Here is a 19,386-nt window from a genome sequence, read left to right on the forward strand (position 1 = left end):
AAAGAAGTTTGGCTATTCCATTTGTTTATGTTACGCTTCTTAATTACAGTTAAAGCTTGTTTTTTCTTGTTTATATGTGAGAGCTGCTTAATTAGCTCATGCTGATTAATGGGAGTCTTCACATTGGTTTACCATCAGAGATGTGAGAGACGCACTAATGATTTTCATGGTGACAAAAGGTGAAATAACAAAGTGAAAAAACAAACATAAAGCACTGAGGGTAACTGTTACCTACCATGAAATGTTCCTATAATTTTCCTGAATTTTCCTACACACAATACCACTTACAAGTTCTCTCCTATCACAATAACCTCTAACTTATTGATTTCTTCCAGTCTTTCAAAGCCTTTCCTTTAGCTGGAAAAGTGAGTACAGTCTGACTAAAGTCGTCTGCAGCTGAGAATAATCAGGATTTTTTTTGTCCTTAAGCTCTGGCCTTATTTATCAGGCAGGGATTTTCTAATGATCTAAGAATCCAGCGGTAAGCAGAGCCAATTAAGTCATGGACCCAAGTATGTTTCTGCTCCATCCAATTAAATCCGCTCATTCTAAATTCCAAATAACAAGCAGTCATAAAACTTAACAGTAGTTTCCCCATAAATGTAAGCCCCTGTTCTTTTGATAGTTTTAAAAGCCCTGTCGTGTCTCTGAGCCAAAGATTTTCACGGCCATGTCCTCCACAGCAAATTAAAGACCACTTTATACACATTTTAAATAGCAGCCACCTCGATTTGTGTAGTCTGAGGATGTCGCTTCCTTGAAGTTATAATTGGGACTGCTGGAAAAATGCATTGGAATTTGTGTGACATGCTTTGAGTGTCCAATAAGACCAAACCATTTGCATTTGATGCACCAATGCTGGAAATCAGTCTCTCTACATGAGTGCCATTGCATCTTGAGGTTCAAATAAAATGAAATTAGGATTTCATTCTAATGAAGTGAATGCTCTGCATATTTACAAGATATGAAAGCATGGAGACATGGGCCTACATTACCAAAGTTCTCTGAACGCCTCATGAAAAGCTTTTGAAAATGTAAATCAAATAAATTTTAAATAAAGAGAAAAAATTCAAGATACACTGGTCCCTTCTTAAACAGTCAAGTGTGTGGACTTCACTAGAGTAGCTTAGCATGATCCTCAGTTCAAAATAATGCTTCTTTATCTTGTCCTGACCCTCAGTGAAGCCTTCATTTTGTGGTGGCTCCTTTTTATTTAAGCCAGTTTTCTTCTGACCTGCGATGTCAGCAATATCAACTCTTATTGACATCATACAGAGCCAAGAGTGGAACAGCTGCCTGGAACTCTGTAACTAGAGCAGTACATAAACAGATTATTGGAAATGTGTGATCTAAACATTATTGTCGCAGTATATATGAATATACATACAGCAGAAGAAGAAATTAAGAAAAGAATATTCCTTCTGCTTAATCCATTATTTCCTGCACTACTTCTTGTTTTAACATGTTTTCACACATTTTCTGATGGTTTTCCTTTTTGTCTCTATCAGATCTCATGATTGAAATGGAAGACCACACCAGTGACCTGAGCGAAGGTCGCATCCCCTTCCTGGACTACAAAACCCTACCCAACCGAAATTTCTGCCTGCCCTCCAAGGACGGCGCCAATGGACCCATGATCACGGGAAAACTACAAATCCCAGAAGCCCGCAGGGCCACTGTGGCTCAGGCGCTCAACCAGTTCTCCAACCTGCTGAACAGCAAAACGTTTCTCATAAATGTGAGTTTGAAGATTTGAAGTGGATTTTCCTCTTTCTCTTATTCTTCTTCCAGCTCAGTTTTTTTAAATTTTCCTGCTTATTTTTCTGTCTTGTATCTATTTCTATTCATGTATTTATTATCATTAAATTTACTGTCATATGTGTAGTTTATCCACACGCTGGAAGAGACGTCCAGACTTTAACGCCCGGATCTCGGGGTTATTTCGCCTCTCTGTTGACGGTGGCGCTGCACGGCAAACTGGAGTATTACACGGACATCATGAGGACGCTGCTGCTGGAGCTGATGGACGAGCATGTGCAGAACAAAAACCCCAAACTCATGCTCAGGAGGTGAGGACAGGACAGAGACTCGGTGGTTTATTCTGTGAATGTCGTAGTGATGGAAAAGTGATCTAATGTTTCCCTCTGTTTGTGTATCTAGGTCAGAGACAGTGGTGGAGAGGATGCTTTGTAATTGGATGTCCATCTGCCTCTATCAGTTCCTCAGGGTAACACTGATTTTCTTTTTCACTTACTCCGTGTCACACATTCCTTTCCTTCGATTTGTTTTTATGTCCTTGTCTCTTCGATCTGTTTCTCTTTCCTGCTTTTTTCTGCCTCTCCTCTTTGTTCCTCAGTTATAATTGACTCTAATAAACTTTCCTTCCTACTGAAAGCAGATCTTAAACCTGTATTTTTGTGCTTGGTGTGTGTTTTGTTTTGACCAATTTGGGATTTTTGCTGTTTACTCTGACAGCAGCTGCAGATACGCTGTGCATTAGTTTCTATAATTTAACACACTCATAATAAACACAGTTCATGCTTCAGCTCCAGAGAAAGTTTACACCACGGACATGCTTTATGTTTTCATAGAGACCAGCAGTTGTGCTGCGAATGTATTTATGACCTGGGCCCTATTTCAGGAAGCCGGTTTAGTGCAAACTCTGAGTAAGTATACCCTGAGTTAACGAAAACTCTGGGTTTTCGGTTTCACAAAGCGAGTTTTAGATTAATCCTGAGTGAGTTACTATGACGACACACTCCGTGAAGCTAACCTGCCCCCTAGCAGGTTTACTTCAACTAACCCTGACCTTCTCTGCCTCTTGTCGGAAACCTGACTGTAGGAAGTGTCAGACATGGCGTGCCCCTTCCTTGAGGAGCCAGTAGATGTTGAAGCCCAAATTCTCCGCAGAGCTCTCCGCCGGGAGAGAGTGATTAGAGCGCGTTCGGACATTTTATCATTTCCTGATGATTTCCTGTGTGAACGTTACCGTTTTTCAGCACAATCTATAATTCATTTGAATAACATCCTCAGGCCTAATATTGCTCATGTGACACATCGCGGACATCCTCTCAGTTCTGTACATATTATTTGTATTGCACTTCGGTTTTTTGCAAACGGGAGCTTTCTGTATAATATTGGTGACGCTGAGCACGTTTCCAAGGCTACCGTCTGTCGGGCAGTCAGGAATGTTACAGTTGCACTGAAACGTCTCCTGTACTCGTTTGTGGTGTTCCCCGGTCATAGACCCACACGATTTATCAAAGAGGGATTCCACAAGTTGCAGGTATCAGGATGAACGAAACTTAATTCATGATGTGGTGATACTTGAACTACTACTTAAATTTTACATTTATGTTCACGGTTCCCAGGCGTGATTGGCTGTATAGATGGCACTCACATTCCAATCATTGCTCCTTCAGTAAATGAAGGAGACTATGTGAACAGGAAGTCTTTCCACAGCATTAATGTACAGGTACATAGTTCCCTGTAGCATTTCAAACTAACAAATTATTTCATTATAGTAATGGATGCTAATTTGTGTTCTCTGCACTGTGAAGATCATATGTGATGCTGCCAACATTATCACAAATGTGGAAGCCAACTGCTCAGCCTCTGTGAGTGGTGGTGGTGGAGGACCCCCACCTGTTTTTTCGGGCCTCCGCTTTTTTTTCTGTTGGCTATAACGGGTCACATTTGAGCATACAGAGTAAGCAAATATGTACTTGTAATGTGCTCAGATAATTTCAATAAGTGCTTACAGAAAGAAAATTAATGTAGCCTCTAACTGCAATTGATTTACATCGGACAAACAGACCAAGCACTATGGCTCATAATACAATTACACCTTACCTGTTTGGACTATATTTTTATATTTCATTTTTACTTGCTGCCAGGAACGTTTGGGGCCTGTTGGGTTGCACCTGCGCTCAAATCACATCACAAAATCAAATGTATAAAATAAAAAATAAAATATAATAAAGTAACGTGTTAAATGGGTGGAAATCCCTAGATCAATGTTTAAATTAACACTCACGCATTGACTCTGTCGGCTTTGTTTTGCCATGCATGCTCCCTTTCTTTTGCAGCTGAGGCTGTGTTACTTTTTTTCCACGCAATTTGCATGTTATCGGCATATGCTGCCATCAGAATTTCGGCCTCAAGCGCTGTAAAATACATTGACCGCGCCTTCTTTCCCTCCGTCTCCATGGTGACTCGCTTAATCTGTGCTCCACTAATCAGGGCTTTATGTATCCTCGTGCGTGCGCTTAACTTGGGGTTAAAGCAACTCCGCGTTGACTGAACTAATTGTTATCAGCCTTTCTGAAACCGAATATTCCGAGTTGGACAGTTCGGGGTTACTCAACCCTGAGTATCGTTTTTCACTCTGAGTTTTCTAAACCGGCTTCCTGAAATAGGGCCCTGGACTAAAAAGTTTAACATATCCAGAGAGTTCAAATTCAAACAGCAGGATACTAAATCTGAACAACAGGAAACCCACAAGACAAAAAAAGAATAACAAACTGCCTCTCACTTTTCACAAAGAAAACAAAATGTGAAAATTCACATAAAGAAAAAAAATCTGTTCAGCAGTTCAAAAAGCAGAAAAAACCTGCAACTAACAACTAAAATAAAGAAACGTCTGTTGTGACTGACACCCTGACAGATCCAAAGCTTCCACATAATACAAAAGGGTCTGCAGTCCTTTTTCAAAACTCTTTTGTTTGTCTTTCATTCTGTATGTAATGGGTTTTTTTGTTTTGTTTTTCTTTTCTTTTTTTTTGGAGTGTGGGGGGGGGGGCAGTTTGGCATAATTTGTCAGAGAAAACTGAGAAATTATAAAATATAAGTACTTTAATAATTTCAATAGTGAGAAAACAACCTTCTTTGTCTCCTTTTTATATTTAATAAACCTTAAATTCTACTATTATGGTGAACACAGTTAATAAAAATACAGTATAAATTGATATTTAACTTTAGTAAACAGTTACACTTGTTATTAATAAATATACATAGATATATTTTCTTAACCAGTTATCCAACTCAGGGTTGTTGGGAGCGCTGGAGCTTTTACCAGCTGTCAGTGGGTGGTCAATTCCCCAGTCTGTCATAGGGCTAGCACAGAAACACAAACAGTCAATATTGAATCAGTAATTAAAGGCCCGTACAGTTGTGATCAGAAGTTTACAGCTACTCCTCATGGGCATGAGTGGTGATTTTGGACTTTGTGCAGTTGTACCAACCCAGAGCGTGGTGCTACACCACCATCCTTGACAGTTGGAAACAGTGTTCAAACATACATCTCATCATTGTGGCGAAACATAAAACTTTTCTCAAAGACATTTAGATCATCCGTGTGTGCAGCTACAAAATTTCAGTCGACCTTGAAGTTGTCGATTTCAGGGCAGCTCAGATTTTTCTCTCAGCGCACGGTAATCTAAAACTCTTTCCTGTGGACAGTGACGCTGTTGTCCAGCAGGGCTATTTCTCAGCATCCTAACCAGTTTCATATCATCCGAGAGTGGCAGTTTGGATCTTCTTTGAGACCTTGGCAAAGTAGTGACACATCTGTGTAACTTGTACTTCCGGAAAGTTGTTTTTAACTGATCATCTTGGAATCTGCAGTTATTAAGACATGGCTCCAAGAAACTTTCAGAATTTGTGTAAATCTGCCAATTGTCTTTCTCTTGTGTTCACTGGATTCATTGGACTTTTCCATTGTTCTTAGTATACATCAATCAAAAAACATTTTAAACACAAATTCAATGGTCATGTTAGGGTCAGTGGACTGCTGGTTTTTACTACTAGAAATCTTTGGTAATCCATAGTAAATAGCACAGATGAGAGTTATGGCTTATTTATAAAAGAACGATACTAGATTTTTATGAGACCTTAACTCTTTTTTTAAGACGTTGATGTCTTTGTTTCAGGACACGGCAGGAGAGCCTCTGTACAAACTGTTCAAGGCCTTGAAGCACCAGATTGAGAAGGGTCCCGTGGATGCCAAGATGAAGAAGGCCAAATACACGCTGAACGACACGGGACTGCTGGGAGATGACGTCGAGTACTCTGTGCTGGTCAGTATGAACAAAAGCACCGCAGTGTGCAGTCTTCCTTCACACTTTTACACACACGTTAAGTTGGAGAGCTTATGTATCTCACCGGTTTGATAGCAGCAGCAGCCAGGGAGAGGGAGGTGTGTCAGTTGTCCATCAGAGCAGACCCCCAGCTCCAGAATGAGTCATGCTTTGGGTCGTTGGTTGCATAATGAAAACAAGCCTTCACTTGTGGCTCCACTTTTACCTTCTTGCATCTTCCCGGTGTGTTTGTGCTGTCAGACTTTGCAGGTGTTGGTGCATGGGGAGGGACCAGATGTGACTCCGGTGAAGGTGTTGAACTGTGACACAATCTCCCAGGTGAGAATCTTCTTCTATTTTCAGAGTTACATTTTTTTTTGGTCGTTGTCGTCAGGACTGTTTGATCTCTGGCTGAGTTTAAAAACGAAGAGAAGCTTTGCCGTATCTTTCCCTGCCACCCTGCACTTTGTCCTTAAAACTGATCGAATGTCTAGAATAGTTTGAGGTAGTTGTAAAACTTCTGTCTGTCGATATTCTGCAGCTAATAAATGTGAATGAGATATCATTGTCTGTGTTTTGAGTTGACATTATGGCAGGTGAATTTGTAATTTTGTGCTCTGCAGGTGAAAGAGAAGATCATCGATCAGGTGTACAGAAATCTGCCGTATTCTCAGAGACCAAAGGTGGAGAGTGTTGCACTGGGTAAGAAACAAAGACAATCATTAAGCAGCTAGGAAAAATACAAATTATTGATTATTACACCCAGCGTTCAGCATCTTAAACTCCTGGGTTACAACAATATTTGTGGTGGTGGGAGTGGAGTATATAAAGAATATTTAGCTTTTTTGACATTTAGATAGACCTTAAAACTATAATGTCACCTAAATAAGTCCTGTTTTCCTCACGTGTGTCCTTTCCTGAGCTGCACACCTGGAACAGCTGTCAGTCTACAGATCAGATTACTATGAGTGAATCCAGTAATCACTAAACTAGAACCTGTTTTACAAGGTGAAGTAGACTAAAACATAACAAAAAGTGACATGATCATGCCACAATGTTAAGAAACTGATGGGAAAGTCTATCCACGGCGCCATTATCCACAAATGAAGAAGAGTCCCGGGAGTGACTGGCCGACCAAAATTACTCCAAGAGCTCATCCATGACTCATCCAAGAAGTCACAAATGAACCCAGGACAACATCTAAAGAACTGCAGGCCTCTCAGTTAAGGTCAGAGTTCAGGATTCAACAATAAGAAAGAACTGTGCAAAATGGCAACAATGGGAGAGTTCAAGGAGAAAAGCACTGCTGACCAAAAAGAACAGAAAGGCTCGTCTCATATTTACCAAAAAAACATCTGGATGATCCCCAAAAGTTTGGGGAAAAAAACTTTGTGGATTGGCGAGACAAAAGCTGAACTTTCTTTATGAAATTTGAGTCCCGTTACATCTGGATTAAACCTAATACAGCATTTCATAAAAAGAAACATCATACCAGCAGCTAAACATGGTGGTGGTAGTGTGATGGTCTGGGGCTTCTTCACTGCTTCAGGACGACTTGCCGTAGTTGATGGAAACATGAATCCTGCTCTCGACCAGAAAATCCTGAAGGAGAATCTCTGGCCATCAGTTTGTGGCCTGCTGAGCTATGAATCTGAAAACATACCAGCAAGAGCATCTCTGAATGGTTAAAAAATAAATAAAATTTAAAGGGTCTAATCTAATCTATGTTAGTCCAGCAGGCCGTTCGTGCTGGAAAACCCTCTAATGTGGCAGAAATAAAATAATTCTGTAAAGAATGTGAAAGACTCATCGCCAGTTAATGATTCACGTTTGCATTTCACTGACAGTTTAAGTACTGCAAGGAGAAAACAGGTCATCCTCTACATCAGATTAGCCTCACACAGATGCAGGTTTTGGGAAAAAAAGTGTTTCTTTCACTTTAATAGTCCCTCCCTCCAGATACCACACACCCAGATGTTTTAACTTGATTGTAAAGATTAAGCATGAAGCTGCAGTGATGTTTAAACAGGTCTGTCAGGCCACTAAAAGACTACAAGGCTTCTATAAGGGAAGTGAGACGTGCCGTGAATAAGGATTAGCTGGATTTCAGGGTTGACCTTAAATACCCCGTAGCATCCTGAGACAGAGAATTTCATTAATCCCACAGAGAATTCCCACTGCAGCTGAATCACATATAACAGCCATTCTAGTGTGTGCCGTCTAAACTTTCAAACAGTTATTGCTGGGTATGAAAGTACAGGAATAATTCACCACTTCAAACAGGAAGTTTTAAGATGTAAAGATCTTGTAATATTCAGCAGCATGTGTCCTTTCTACGGCTGCATTTCCATCCACTGCAGCAGAGTTTTTATCAGGCAAACAGCTGGAATCTCACAAGATTCAAAACAGAATCCATTTTCTTCTCCCCGGACCTCAGTAGGTTGTAATGCTGCTGCTATAGAGGTGTGATGACAGACTGATGATAATCATTTGATCTCCTGCTAAGTGCTTTTCTGAATGCGAGTACCTGCCAGAGTTTTTCATCCACAAACTTTCAAAGATGGCAAAAATCGCCTAACCACATGTTAACTATCGCTGACTTGTTCCTAAGCTGGTGCTAGATTGGGTCGGCCTGATGGGCGCTGCATTCTGCTTTTATTGATTGTTTTGCTGTCAGGTAATTGATGACGCTGTGGGCTTTTCAAAAGGTCATTTGGGAGCCAAATGGGTCGGTTGTGGACTCTGTTGTTTATTGCTTGTTTGCTGCTGACAGGCAACCTGAATATGTTTACAAAAATGTCTGAATTAAGATTGTACCGACTCAGCGGGTCTTTGATTTCATTAGTTCTTAGTACATTAGTGTTTGGGCCTTCTACTTTCTGTTGATTAAAGTTTTGGGTGTTTTTGTTGTTGTTTTTTTAATTTTTTGCCGTTAGTGAGCGATTACAAGTAATTCTGGTGATTGGCAGTTAAGTGTGCCTCAACCTCACCCATCCAGGTTGCCGACATGTTGCAAACTATCTGAATCGGTCTATAAGCACAACTCGTCTGGGACACGTCTCTTTGCAAAAGGGAACTGGACTGGTTGCCTGTGTCATTTTGTAGTTGGATGGCCATTCTTCGTCACCGTGACTATTTGTAGAATAATTTGACTCTGAATGTTTTAGTTAAAAGTGCCAGTTTATCACAATAAATAACTCTATTATCACAAATGAACTGCATGTAATTGCCGATTTGAGTGCATTCATTCACAAACCCATAGCAGACTGTTAGCAGGCTGCCTCAGTCTTGATACCACTTTATCGCCATCTTGGTGTGCCAACGTTGCTTTGAAGACGACAACTGATTGTGAGACCAAAGCCATTTTCAAAGTGACCATTTCCAAGGTAACAAGATAAACTGGCATCAGTCTGCCTCTTTTTCTGTGGAGTATTTAGTCTTATGTTGCTAACATGGGAATCTATCACGGCCAGGCTGCCCTGTGGTCACTTTGGTTTGTCGATCTGTCTGACTGATGGATCATCCAGTCAAGATTTTTATGGGCATAACTTCCTTTTTCTTAGCTGTGTGTAAGAAACCATCTGAACCATCCGCAAGGTGTAGATTTAAGCCCAGGTACTTTGGACCTATCCCATCCCGTATCAGAAATATCCAATACTGGGCAACCTATTGAACACAATAAGTGTTGAGAGGAGTGATGGTAGGAGCATATCCCACTGTACCTCCAATGATTCACACACATGGATCAGGTTGGCACACCATCACTTTTATGCTAAATTACATGTTAATTTCCTTCTCCTTGTCCCTGCAGAGTGGCGTCCCGGCTCCACGGGTCAGATCCTTTCTGACCTCGACCTCACATCCCAGAAGGAAGGACGCTGGAAGAGACTCAACACACTGGCTCATTACAACGTGAGTTCCACCTGCTGCACATGCCTATTTCTGCCCTGTGTCGTTTCCCCTTTTCCTTCATCCTGCTGAGTGTCTTATTACCAAACACTTCCTGTCATTTCCTGATGGTTAAACTGCTGTTTGTTAAAGATGAGGTCAATTGCAAGCAAGCACAGCGATGCCACACCTCCCACCGCTGCTGCTGTGATCCTGTACAAACAAGGTTAAATGCATCTCCGTGGACTGAAACTGTCCTACATGCAGTGGAGCGGTTTAAAAAGTCCAACATCACTCAAGAATTACTTGTTTGTCTCATGAGGCCGTCAAATAAGAGAAAACTGTCCCAGAAATCCCTGAACTGAAGTCTTTACTCATCAGGATGAAGATTTACACTCATCACATGCACTGAGGTCATGAATGCTTTGGTAATACTGGGTAAAAGTGTTAATGTGGCATCATTTTAAAAAAACAAACATTTTTTTTATATTATTAGATGAAAAATATTATTAGTGTGTTACTGCCCATCCAATGCAGGACGCCTGCAGACGAGACTCACAGAAAAAGGATCTTCTCCTAAATCAGTTCAGACGTTAACCTTTTATCGTGTTTTATCCATCTGTTTCTTAAGTGCTTATCCGGTGGGGCTGGAGCCCAACTCAGCTTTCACTGGGTGAGAGTCAGGTTACATCGTGGATAGGTCGCCAGGGCTAACTCAGAGAAACACAACCATTCACACTCACGTTCAGCACAGTGTAGAATCACCAGTTACTTTAATACACATGTGGACTGTGGAAGGAGAGAACATGCAATCAATTAACTTTTCCTCATCTATCCTAAATGTATCTATTTTATTTACCTTTGTTGTTTCCTTCTTGGACTTGTCTGTTTTTATTTTGGTCAAAATGTTTTTGCACAGCAATTTTAATGTAGATTAGTGCCGTTCAGCACCAGTGCAGTTATTGATTTTCTTTTTCACATGTAAACTAAAGTCATGTGAAAAACTAAGTACACCCTCACCTCTTCCATAGGAATGTTGGGGTCCTGAGCAAGTCGGTGTTCCCTCTGCGCTCTCTGGGTGTTTTTAATCATGTCTGTTTCTCTGTGTTGAGCTGAGCTCTTTACTTCTGCACCAAAATCACCAACAAGTGGAAGCGTAGAGAAATGGCGAGCCTCTCGAGACTCGTGCTGCACGAAGACCAGCAGGAATTAAAACGCCAGTCCAGTCCACTCTCCCTTCTGACATTTAAGGAAAATTTGTTTATTGAGAACGCTACAGTGAGACAGAAAATCATCACTTCCCTCAATTTCTAACCGATTTCCTGTCTTACAGGTTCGAGACAACGCCACGTTGGTGCTGTCCAGAGTTTTGCACACACAGTCTTTCCACCAGCACCAAGACAGCCATGAAGAGAGTACGTCCACACACACACACACTTTTTCTGCAACTTTTAAATGCACATGAGTGAAAAAAACACATCAACTTCATGCAGTCCTGTCTCGCCTGCAGAAAACGCCCTGCTAGAGGACGATAACACTTTCCACCTGGTGAGACAGCCAGATGAAATTGACGAGGTGAAGTCGAAGCGAGGCAGCATGAAGGACAAAGCGATGACCAAAGCAATCACAGAGATCTACCTGACGAGGCTTCTGTCTGTTAAGGTACAGCTGTGCAGTTTCACTGCAGATGTTTCCGTCATGTCTGCGAGTTTCTGCTGCTGAAACTCGCAGACATGACGAAGTTCTCATATTTCTTAATTTGTGGGTTTTTTCTGCTTGTATTTGTTATTAGCAGATGCAATTCTGTTGATTGCACTGTCAGGACACTCTTATTTTAATTTTTAGATGTTTTTAATCTGAAGGGTCCTTTTTTCTATATTAAATAGATACATTTAAAACATTGTGTGTCTTTGTGTTACAGGGCACTTTGCAGCAGTTTGTGGATAATTTCTTCCGCAGCGTGCTGTGCTCTAGTTCCGTCGTCCCTCCGGCCGTCAAATACTTCTTTGATTTCTTGGACGAGCAGGCGCAGAGACACGACAATGTAGACGAGGAGACGCTGCACATCTGGAAGACCAACAGGTACAAAGACTCACCAAAAACACCAAGTATGCTATCCAGGTAACCTAAAACTCATCTGTGAAACAGCTCTGTGCAAAAGGGAACTCGACTCAACTGGTTGCCAGCTGATTGTATTCTGGTGTTATTCCTATATAAGGTTGCCGAGCAGTGTTATTGCATCTTCGCTGACTGGTATTTGCGTTTATTGCCATTTTGATGCTTTGAAGACGATAACTTAGAAGTCGCAGACCTGGTTCCCGACTTCAATGCACAGAGGGACCATCATTTGGTCTTGCTGCAGTCTTGACCTCTGTTTTCCCTCATTTGACGGTAACATAAGAAAGGTTAACATTTAGAGAGGTGTTTGTTTGTTTGTCAACTTGGCCCACTTGATCAGATTTTGAGTCTGACACCGCTGTTTTGGGTCTAGGATGATATCATGTACTGTGAGATTTAAATGCTGGCGACAAGAAACGTCTGAATGAGTGATTTGTGGGCCTGAAACTGTTCTAACGGCTTCATGTGGATCATGCTGTCAGTAAAGGCCTCAGAAGATGAGTTGATTCAGCTCATCTTCAAAGCTGCTGAGAATCTCGGCGTGAGATACAACCTGCAAAGAAAACCAGCTAAGAGAAATAATTATGTTGCTTCACTGCTCTGTGTGTGTCTGTGTGTCTGTGTGTGAGATACTTCATCAGCCAAAGGAGGGAGTAATTATGTCCTCGTCACTTCTAAACCGGGCCATGGACCACATAAAAGCCTGATTTAATTGACAGGCTGTTATCAGGGCAGATAAACGATGACGGAGCAGACACAACGGAGAAGGATAGAGAAACTGAGAGAGATGGGGAGATTGCTTTTTTTTTCTTTCTTCCTCTTTTTTTTTTTTAAGTCCAAACTTCTCTGTTTTCAAACTGGCCTTGAGCTAAGCCTGTCAATCATCAGAGGCACACATACACACACACATCTGAACAAGTTGGTAAAATGAAATATTTATCAGTTCTGGTGAATTATTGATGGGGGTTATGGTCTGGGGAGGCAGTGAGGGTGGGGGGATGAAAGGAGAGAAGGAGGAGTAAAGGGAAATGGAGCGTCGGCTACATCCTGAAGTCTGAAACTGAGCATCTACTACAGTAAGCATTAGGGATGGGTACCGGTAATGGCACCAGTTCTGACATAAACGGTAGTAACCAGACCGAAAAGCAGCGCGCATTTCGGTGCTTTATTTCAGTGCTTTTTTTTCCCCCTGAGATGTCATACACTTTGAATTCTAGCCAATCATTTTACCTTTGCAAGCGTAGTAGTACGTTCGTTCTTTTAGAGCAGAGCTACAGATTAAAAATGCACCAAAAGTGAAGTCAAAGTCTGGCTGTACTTCACAGCAAAAGATGCAAAACTCAGCAGCCTGCAACAAAGTGCTTTATGGTGATACTGTGCAAAGGAGGTAACACCTCGAATACTGATGAAACACCTGGCGACGTATAGCATGTTGTTAAAAGCCGAGAAATGCACCGTATTTGATAGCTGCTGCGAGACCTCACACCGTGCACATCTACTGCGGGTGTGGTGCCTGTTATCGGTCCCGAAGTTAGCAACATCCCCCCAAGAACCCGAAGAGGAGAGTCCTGCCCCCTAGCCCTGCCAGTGTAGCAGAAATGATGACGGATGATGATGGCAGCAGCAGCCGTTCTTCTCTGCATGAGTAGCTTAATGCTGTTCATGTGTAGTTTACATTGAGTAAGCTAACCACGTTATTATATTAATGCATGTAAGGTGAACTAGCAAACACCGTCGTAGTCACATGCGGCTGTCTTCTTGTTTGATGGCAGATGCTCCCTTCACCCTGGCCAAAAAGGCTAAAATGACCAAAGAAAAAGAGGGAAACAGCTAAACATGAGAGGTTTTTGGACAAAGTGTGTGTTCTCCATTCTTTAAGCACCGGTTCGAGCACCGTTTAAGCATCGGCACCATTTCAAAAGTACCGGCTTGGTACTGGTATCAGATAAAATCTAAACGATAGCCATCCCTAGTAAGCATTGCTCCACCTGCCGAGCTTTCGGATCCATCGCTTCACATTTTCAGCTCGTACTCTGGCAAATTTTATTTTTTGGTTTATCACAAAAACAGAATTCTTGTTTTTTGGCCAACTATTGCTGAATGGACTTACAAAGTGATCCGGAAAGAGCTGCAAAGAACCATGACCCAACAAAAATGAGATGCAAATTGGTCTCGAAAAGAAGAAAAATATTCACAAAAAGATGCAAAATGACTAAAATTAAACACAAAAGTTTGAAGATAAACACAGAAACTAACATATTAAATGAAACATGAATTGGTTCCAGAGATCCAAAACAATGTAAAGTAAAATTACCTTCATGAAATCCAAAATAACCAAAGTAAAACACATACTAACCACAAACACATCCAGAAGGACTCAAGAAAACAGAGGACCAAAGGACCACAAAGAGACACAAAAATACCCAAATAAGACTTGTATCATCTACGAACAGGTCAAAACCAACTTAAAGACAAATAAACTGACCACAAAATTCTTAAAAAGAGACACAAAATGGCAATAGACATCCAAAACTAAAGACGAACAAAATTACAGTACTGACATCCAAAACGACCGAAATGAAACATGATTGCCACGAACAGGTCAACAACAAATAAGAAAAATATTCCAGAGTCGTGACTTTAAGCAGCAGATGTCTTTGTGTGTCCTCAGCCTGCCTATGCGGTTCTGGGTGAACATCCTGAGAAACCCTCACTTCATCTTCGACGTCCACGTGACGGAGGTGGTGGACGCTTCGCTGCACGTCATCGCACAGACCTTCATGGACGCCTGCACCAAGACGGAGCACAAGCTGAGCAGAGTGAGCATCAGTCCGTTCAAAGAGCGCCATGTTTGTAACCCTGTGAATGTCTCTGAGAGAGAAGCGATCTGGGCCATTTTTCAATTACAACCACAACTACCCGCTGCAATTTCTGTGATTTCAGCAATTTCCTGCTATTTTAAACCAAATATGCGATCCATTTATTTATCAGCTCAGTAAATTTCTGTTTTGGACACAAGAGAAGAACCTCACAGCCCCAGAGAGTCAGATGATGTCCACTTTTTGCCGTCATTTAAAATGTGTTTAAAGTAGATATTTGGTTATGCTAGGTGGATTTCTGTGATTGCTGAAGCAACCAGAGATTCTTTCAGGCAATTTATGGTTGTCAAATCAACAGAGAGAACACTGAAGTGAAAGTCAGCTCTCTGTCGCCCTCCTGTGGACGTTTTTCTTGTAATCGCAGTAAAGACTGTTTAGACTTTTAAAGCCACTTTCCTTTTTAACTAGCTTTCTTCTGATTGGCTGCCCCTCGTTAACATAAGATTTGAACTGCGGGTGGGCGGGACTTCTGTGTTTACAGCCAGAGGTGGCATTTTAAGTACAGCGTAGTTTTTGGTTGGTATTTACAAAAACCTGCTTTCTGTGCACACTGACATTGTGACAGGAACGTTTTGAGAGGTAGAGGGAAATCTTCTGTTATTTGAGTGTTTTTCTTGAACTGAAAGCTACATTTTCACACTTTTTGATGACGAGGAGGCAGATTTACCACCTTTTTTTTTTTTTTTTTTTTTTTTTTTTTTTTTTTTTTTTTTTTTGTCGTGTTCATACAAACGTGCTCATCTATTTTCTCTCTCTGGCTGCAGGAGTCTCCCAGCAACAAGCTACTCTATGCAAAAGAGATTTCCACGTACAAGAAGATGGTCGACGAGTGAGTTTAAACTTCTAAATATCCTCAGAGAGGAAACGTGTGTATATGAAATGGTGTTTTGGCTGAACACCAGAGTGAAATTTAAAAAATGGCAGCGTGTTTGAATGTAAAAATGTGAGCTCTCAAATGTCTTTTCATGCATCACTAACCATTTCTTTTGTACTGATGGCTCTTGTCGGTGTGGTTTGACAGATGTTTGCTTCAGTCCTTTTGGATTTTCTAATATTTGGTGAAATCACGGCTGCTGAGCTTGGAGGCTGTTTGAAAAACCCCGTAAAACATCCTGAAGGTGATGTTTTACGGGGTTCAATTACCCTCAATGGTTAATCAGGACAGCCGTCTGATGATCCACTGCGTGATTCTTTCTGAATGAACTCACAGAAACCACCTGATAGTTTGTTTTGACTGTGTATCTTTCCACAGTTACTACAGGGGCATCAGGCAGATGGTTCCAGTCAGTGACCAGGACATGAACACGCACCTCGCTGAGGTGTCCAGGGTATGAACCAACCTCTGTTTGTGCTTTGTTGCATGTTTCATCCCTCTGCAGTGCATGTGCAAGTAGTTACTACTTATAGTAACTAACAGGTGAAGATTACACAAGATTATACAGTATACCTTGACAGTCCTGGGTTGAATCTTCTATTTGCCTTCGATCTGCATTAATTCGTCGTGGCACAGATTCGACAAGGTGCTGCAAACTGTCCTCAGAGATACTCGTCTACATTGACACAATGGCATCGCACAGCCGCTGCAGATTTGTCGGCTGCTTCAGCTTCCTGTTCTTTACCAAGAGGAGCGGCACCACCTGGTGTAGTCTTCTGCTGCTGTAGCCCATCTGCTTTAAGGATTAACATGTTAAGAGATGCTTTTCTGCACACTGTGGTTGTAACGAGTGGTTGTTTGAGTCACTGTTGTCTTCCTATCAGCTGGAAGGCTTCTGGTGATTCTCCTCTGACCTCAACGGGCAGAGAACTGCCGCTTCCTGGACATTTTCTCTTTTTCTGACTATTTTTCTGTGAACTCTAGAGATGATTGTGTGACAAAGTCCTATCAGATCATTAATTTCTGAAATATTCAGACTCTTCTGGCTATGTTCAAAGTCACTTCAATCACCTTCCTCATTCTGATAATCAGCTTGAACTTCAGCAGGTCATCTTGACCACATCCACATGCCTACAGGCTCTGAGATACTCCCATGTGATTGGCTGATTTAGAGACTTGCCTTAATGAGCAGTTGAACAGGTGTACCTAATGAAGTGGCTTTCGGTGTAGAGCATCAGTATGGAATATAAAATGCAGCAAGTCAATTTTAACTATTTGCTAAACTACACAAAAGAACACGGGTTGAATCCTGAGCAGCTCCATCCAGTTAAGACTTAGATATTTGGATCCATTTATTTTTATTTTAATTAACCTCTGAGTATCAAAAGTGTGCAAAGCTTCAAAAATGTTTCTTAAGACTTGAAAGTAGATGCAGCACCTGTCTGAACTGTGCTCATACTCTCTCCTTTGTAGCAACACACAGACAAGCTGAACACCCAGGTGGCCTTAAATCAACTGTACCAGTTTGCCAGCAAGTACTACGATGTGGTGAGAGCTGCTGTTTTCAATTTATCTACCTTTGTGCTGTTGTGTGTGCTGAATCCATGAGCTACAAGGGGGAAGAGAGCTGTTATCATTGTTATTTAAGCTTAAAATAAGTTGTACAGAAATCCAGATTATTATTTCACTGGACTGATATCGACTATTTTCATAACAAACTTTTCCAGTGTTGGTAAAACTTCAGTGAGTGATCAAGATGCATTAAGTTTAATAAGCCTAAAAAGCAACAGATTTTTCTCTCATATTTGCCAAATATTGTTTTTTCTGTTCGATTTCTGTTCGAAGAGAATACCACAGAGTGCTTTCAATTTTAAGTTTAGGCGTAAACCAGTAAATCTAATATATCTGCCTCTAATATAGCGTTGCATTTTTATTTTTTTATGCTGGGATAAAACAGCCACTAGATGGCGGCACAAGAAAGATTTTCCGTCTGGTTATAGTTACTCAGAGGATTTTTTTGTATTAACTATAAAACCTTTTACACATATTGACGTAAATATGCTTCAGTTTTAATTTTTTTTTCTTTCAGATAATCCAGTCGCTGGACGAGGACCCAGCAGCCCAGAACAAACAGCTCACCCTTCGCCTTCAACAGGTCGCTGCCGCCCTAGAGAATAAGGTCACCGACCTTTGACGCCAGACCTCGAGGAGGGTTCGGGGGGAGGAGCTTATGGATGCTAAAATACAGGATTTTGTTTTCAACACAAGGACTCAAAGGATGGCGAGCTCACGGACTCCACTGAATGTTTAATCATGTAATGACTGAAGTATTTGGCAGGGGTGAGGGGATTGGTCGGTGGATCCAAAGGAAGGACTAAAGGGGGAGGAGTTATGGGACGTCTGGAGGGGTGAGGAAAGTGTTAACGTACACCCGGAGTGGTGGAAACTAAAGTGTTGATCTCTACTACACCTACATGGCGTACTTCTGCTTGGCATCTCAAAAAAAATTGCGAGGAGAGATATGAAATGGCGCGATGAAAGTTGTGTGAAATCAGAGTTATTTTTTTAATTGTACCTGGGATGTACGTTGGTGTACTCCTTGGACCTTGTTGTTTCTGTATTTGGCTTCAATGTGCCACAAATTTTAATTTCATCATGTAAGGACTGAAGGAAAAACGTGCCGCACAAGAATGAAGGCTTCAGATTTTGGAATTTTTTTGAAGAATGAGCATGAAAATGAGGCATTCCCAAATATGTCCTTTTTTGGTACTCTGCTCTTTTTTGGAATTGCAGCTGCTTTGGGGCACCTTTTCTGACCACTTTCTGAAGTCTGGAAACTGTGGATATGGGGTGAATTTCATCCTAAAGTTATACAAGATTAAGTTTGAATAAAATGGGGAAAACCTCTACGGTAGAGCTGGGCGATATAACGATATGTATCGCGATATAACTTTTTCTCGATAGAAAAATTAAACTATCGCGATAGACCTTGCTGCTCTTGTCCTCTAAAAAAAAAAAGAAAAAAAAAGAACAGCCAATCCAATTAAGTAGCGCAGAGCCAAACCAATCACAGCCGCAGCGTCACGTCACGTTGACTTGTTACGTACAGCACAAGTGCCAAGCCGCACATGTGTATTTGTTTGGGAAGCAGCCAGCCACCGTACTGCCCGGGTAATGGAGGAAATGAGTGTGCCGACTAGAAAAATCAACCGAGCGTGACCGAAGGTTACCGAAGAGAAAACAGATGATGGTTCCAATGCCGGAGAGATTGTCGAACGGAAGAGCCATAGAAGTTCCGTAGTGTGAAGGTATTTTCGGCTATTTCAAGTTGACAAAAAACAGAGTAGCGTTCACTGTAAATTGTGCCGAAAGCAAGTCTGGAAATACAATAAACTGGTGCATTGTCGCTACGTCCACACGTACCCGGGTATTTTTGAAAACGCAGATTTTTCTATGCGTTTGCACCTTTCGTCCACACGTAACTGCGTTTTTGGTCACTGAAAACGAAGATTTTTAAAAACTCCGGCCAGGGTGGATATTTTTGAAACTC

The 19,386-nt window shown here is 41.4% G+C and overlaps 1 protein-coding gene across 1 annotated transcript; it reads left to right on the forward strand.

Annotated features, from left to right (window-relative positions):
* The first annotated feature begins 1,908 nt into the window (after positions 1 to 1,908).
* Positions 1,909 to 18,074, forward strand: LOC120735954 (plexin-B2-like). The gene is made up of 14 exons (XM_040035793.1): positions 1,909 to 2,069; positions 2,161 to 2,227; positions 5,931 to 6,077; positions 6,339 to 6,416; positions 6,701 to 6,779; positions 9,889 to 9,989; positions 11,299 to 11,380; positions 11,476 to 11,627; positions 11,887 to 12,047; positions 14,755 to 14,902; positions 15,727 to 15,791; positions 16,215 to 16,290; positions 17,310 to 17,384; positions 17,926 to 18,074. Exons 1-14 carry the CDS (start codon positions 1,999 to 2,001, stop codon positions 18,028 to 18,030), a joined length of 1,407 nt encoding a protein of 468 aa, XP_039891727.1. The 5' UTR covers positions 1,909 to 1,998; the 3' UTR covers positions 18,031 to 18,074.
* The last annotated feature ends 1,312 nt before the right edge of the window (positions 18,075 to 19,386 follow it).

This window comes from Simochromis diagramma, unplaced genomic scaffold (genome assembly GCF_900408965.1).
Source record: "Simochromis diagramma unplaced genomic scaffold, fSimDia1.1 OVJJ01000816.1, whole genome shotgun sequence".
NCBI classification, from domain to species: domain Eukaryota; kingdom Metazoa; phylum Chordata; class Actinopteri; order Cichliformes; family Cichlidae; genus Simochromis; species Simochromis diagramma.

Bases quoted from the DNA above. Each gene is read 5' to 3' on its own strand.
- LOC120735954 (XM_040035793.1), top strand. From the start codon at position 1,999: ATGAGGACGCTGCTGCTGGAGCTGATGGACGAGCATGTGCAGAACAAA. The intron at 14,903-15,726 runs GTGAGCATCAGT...CTCTGGCTGCAG, and splicing joins CGGAGCACAAGCTGAGCAGA to GAGTCTCCCAGCAACAAGCT. The intron at 15,792-16,214 runs GTGAGTTTAAAC...ATCTTTCCACAG, and splicing joins TACAAGAAGATGGTCGACGA to TTACTACAGGGGCATCAGGC.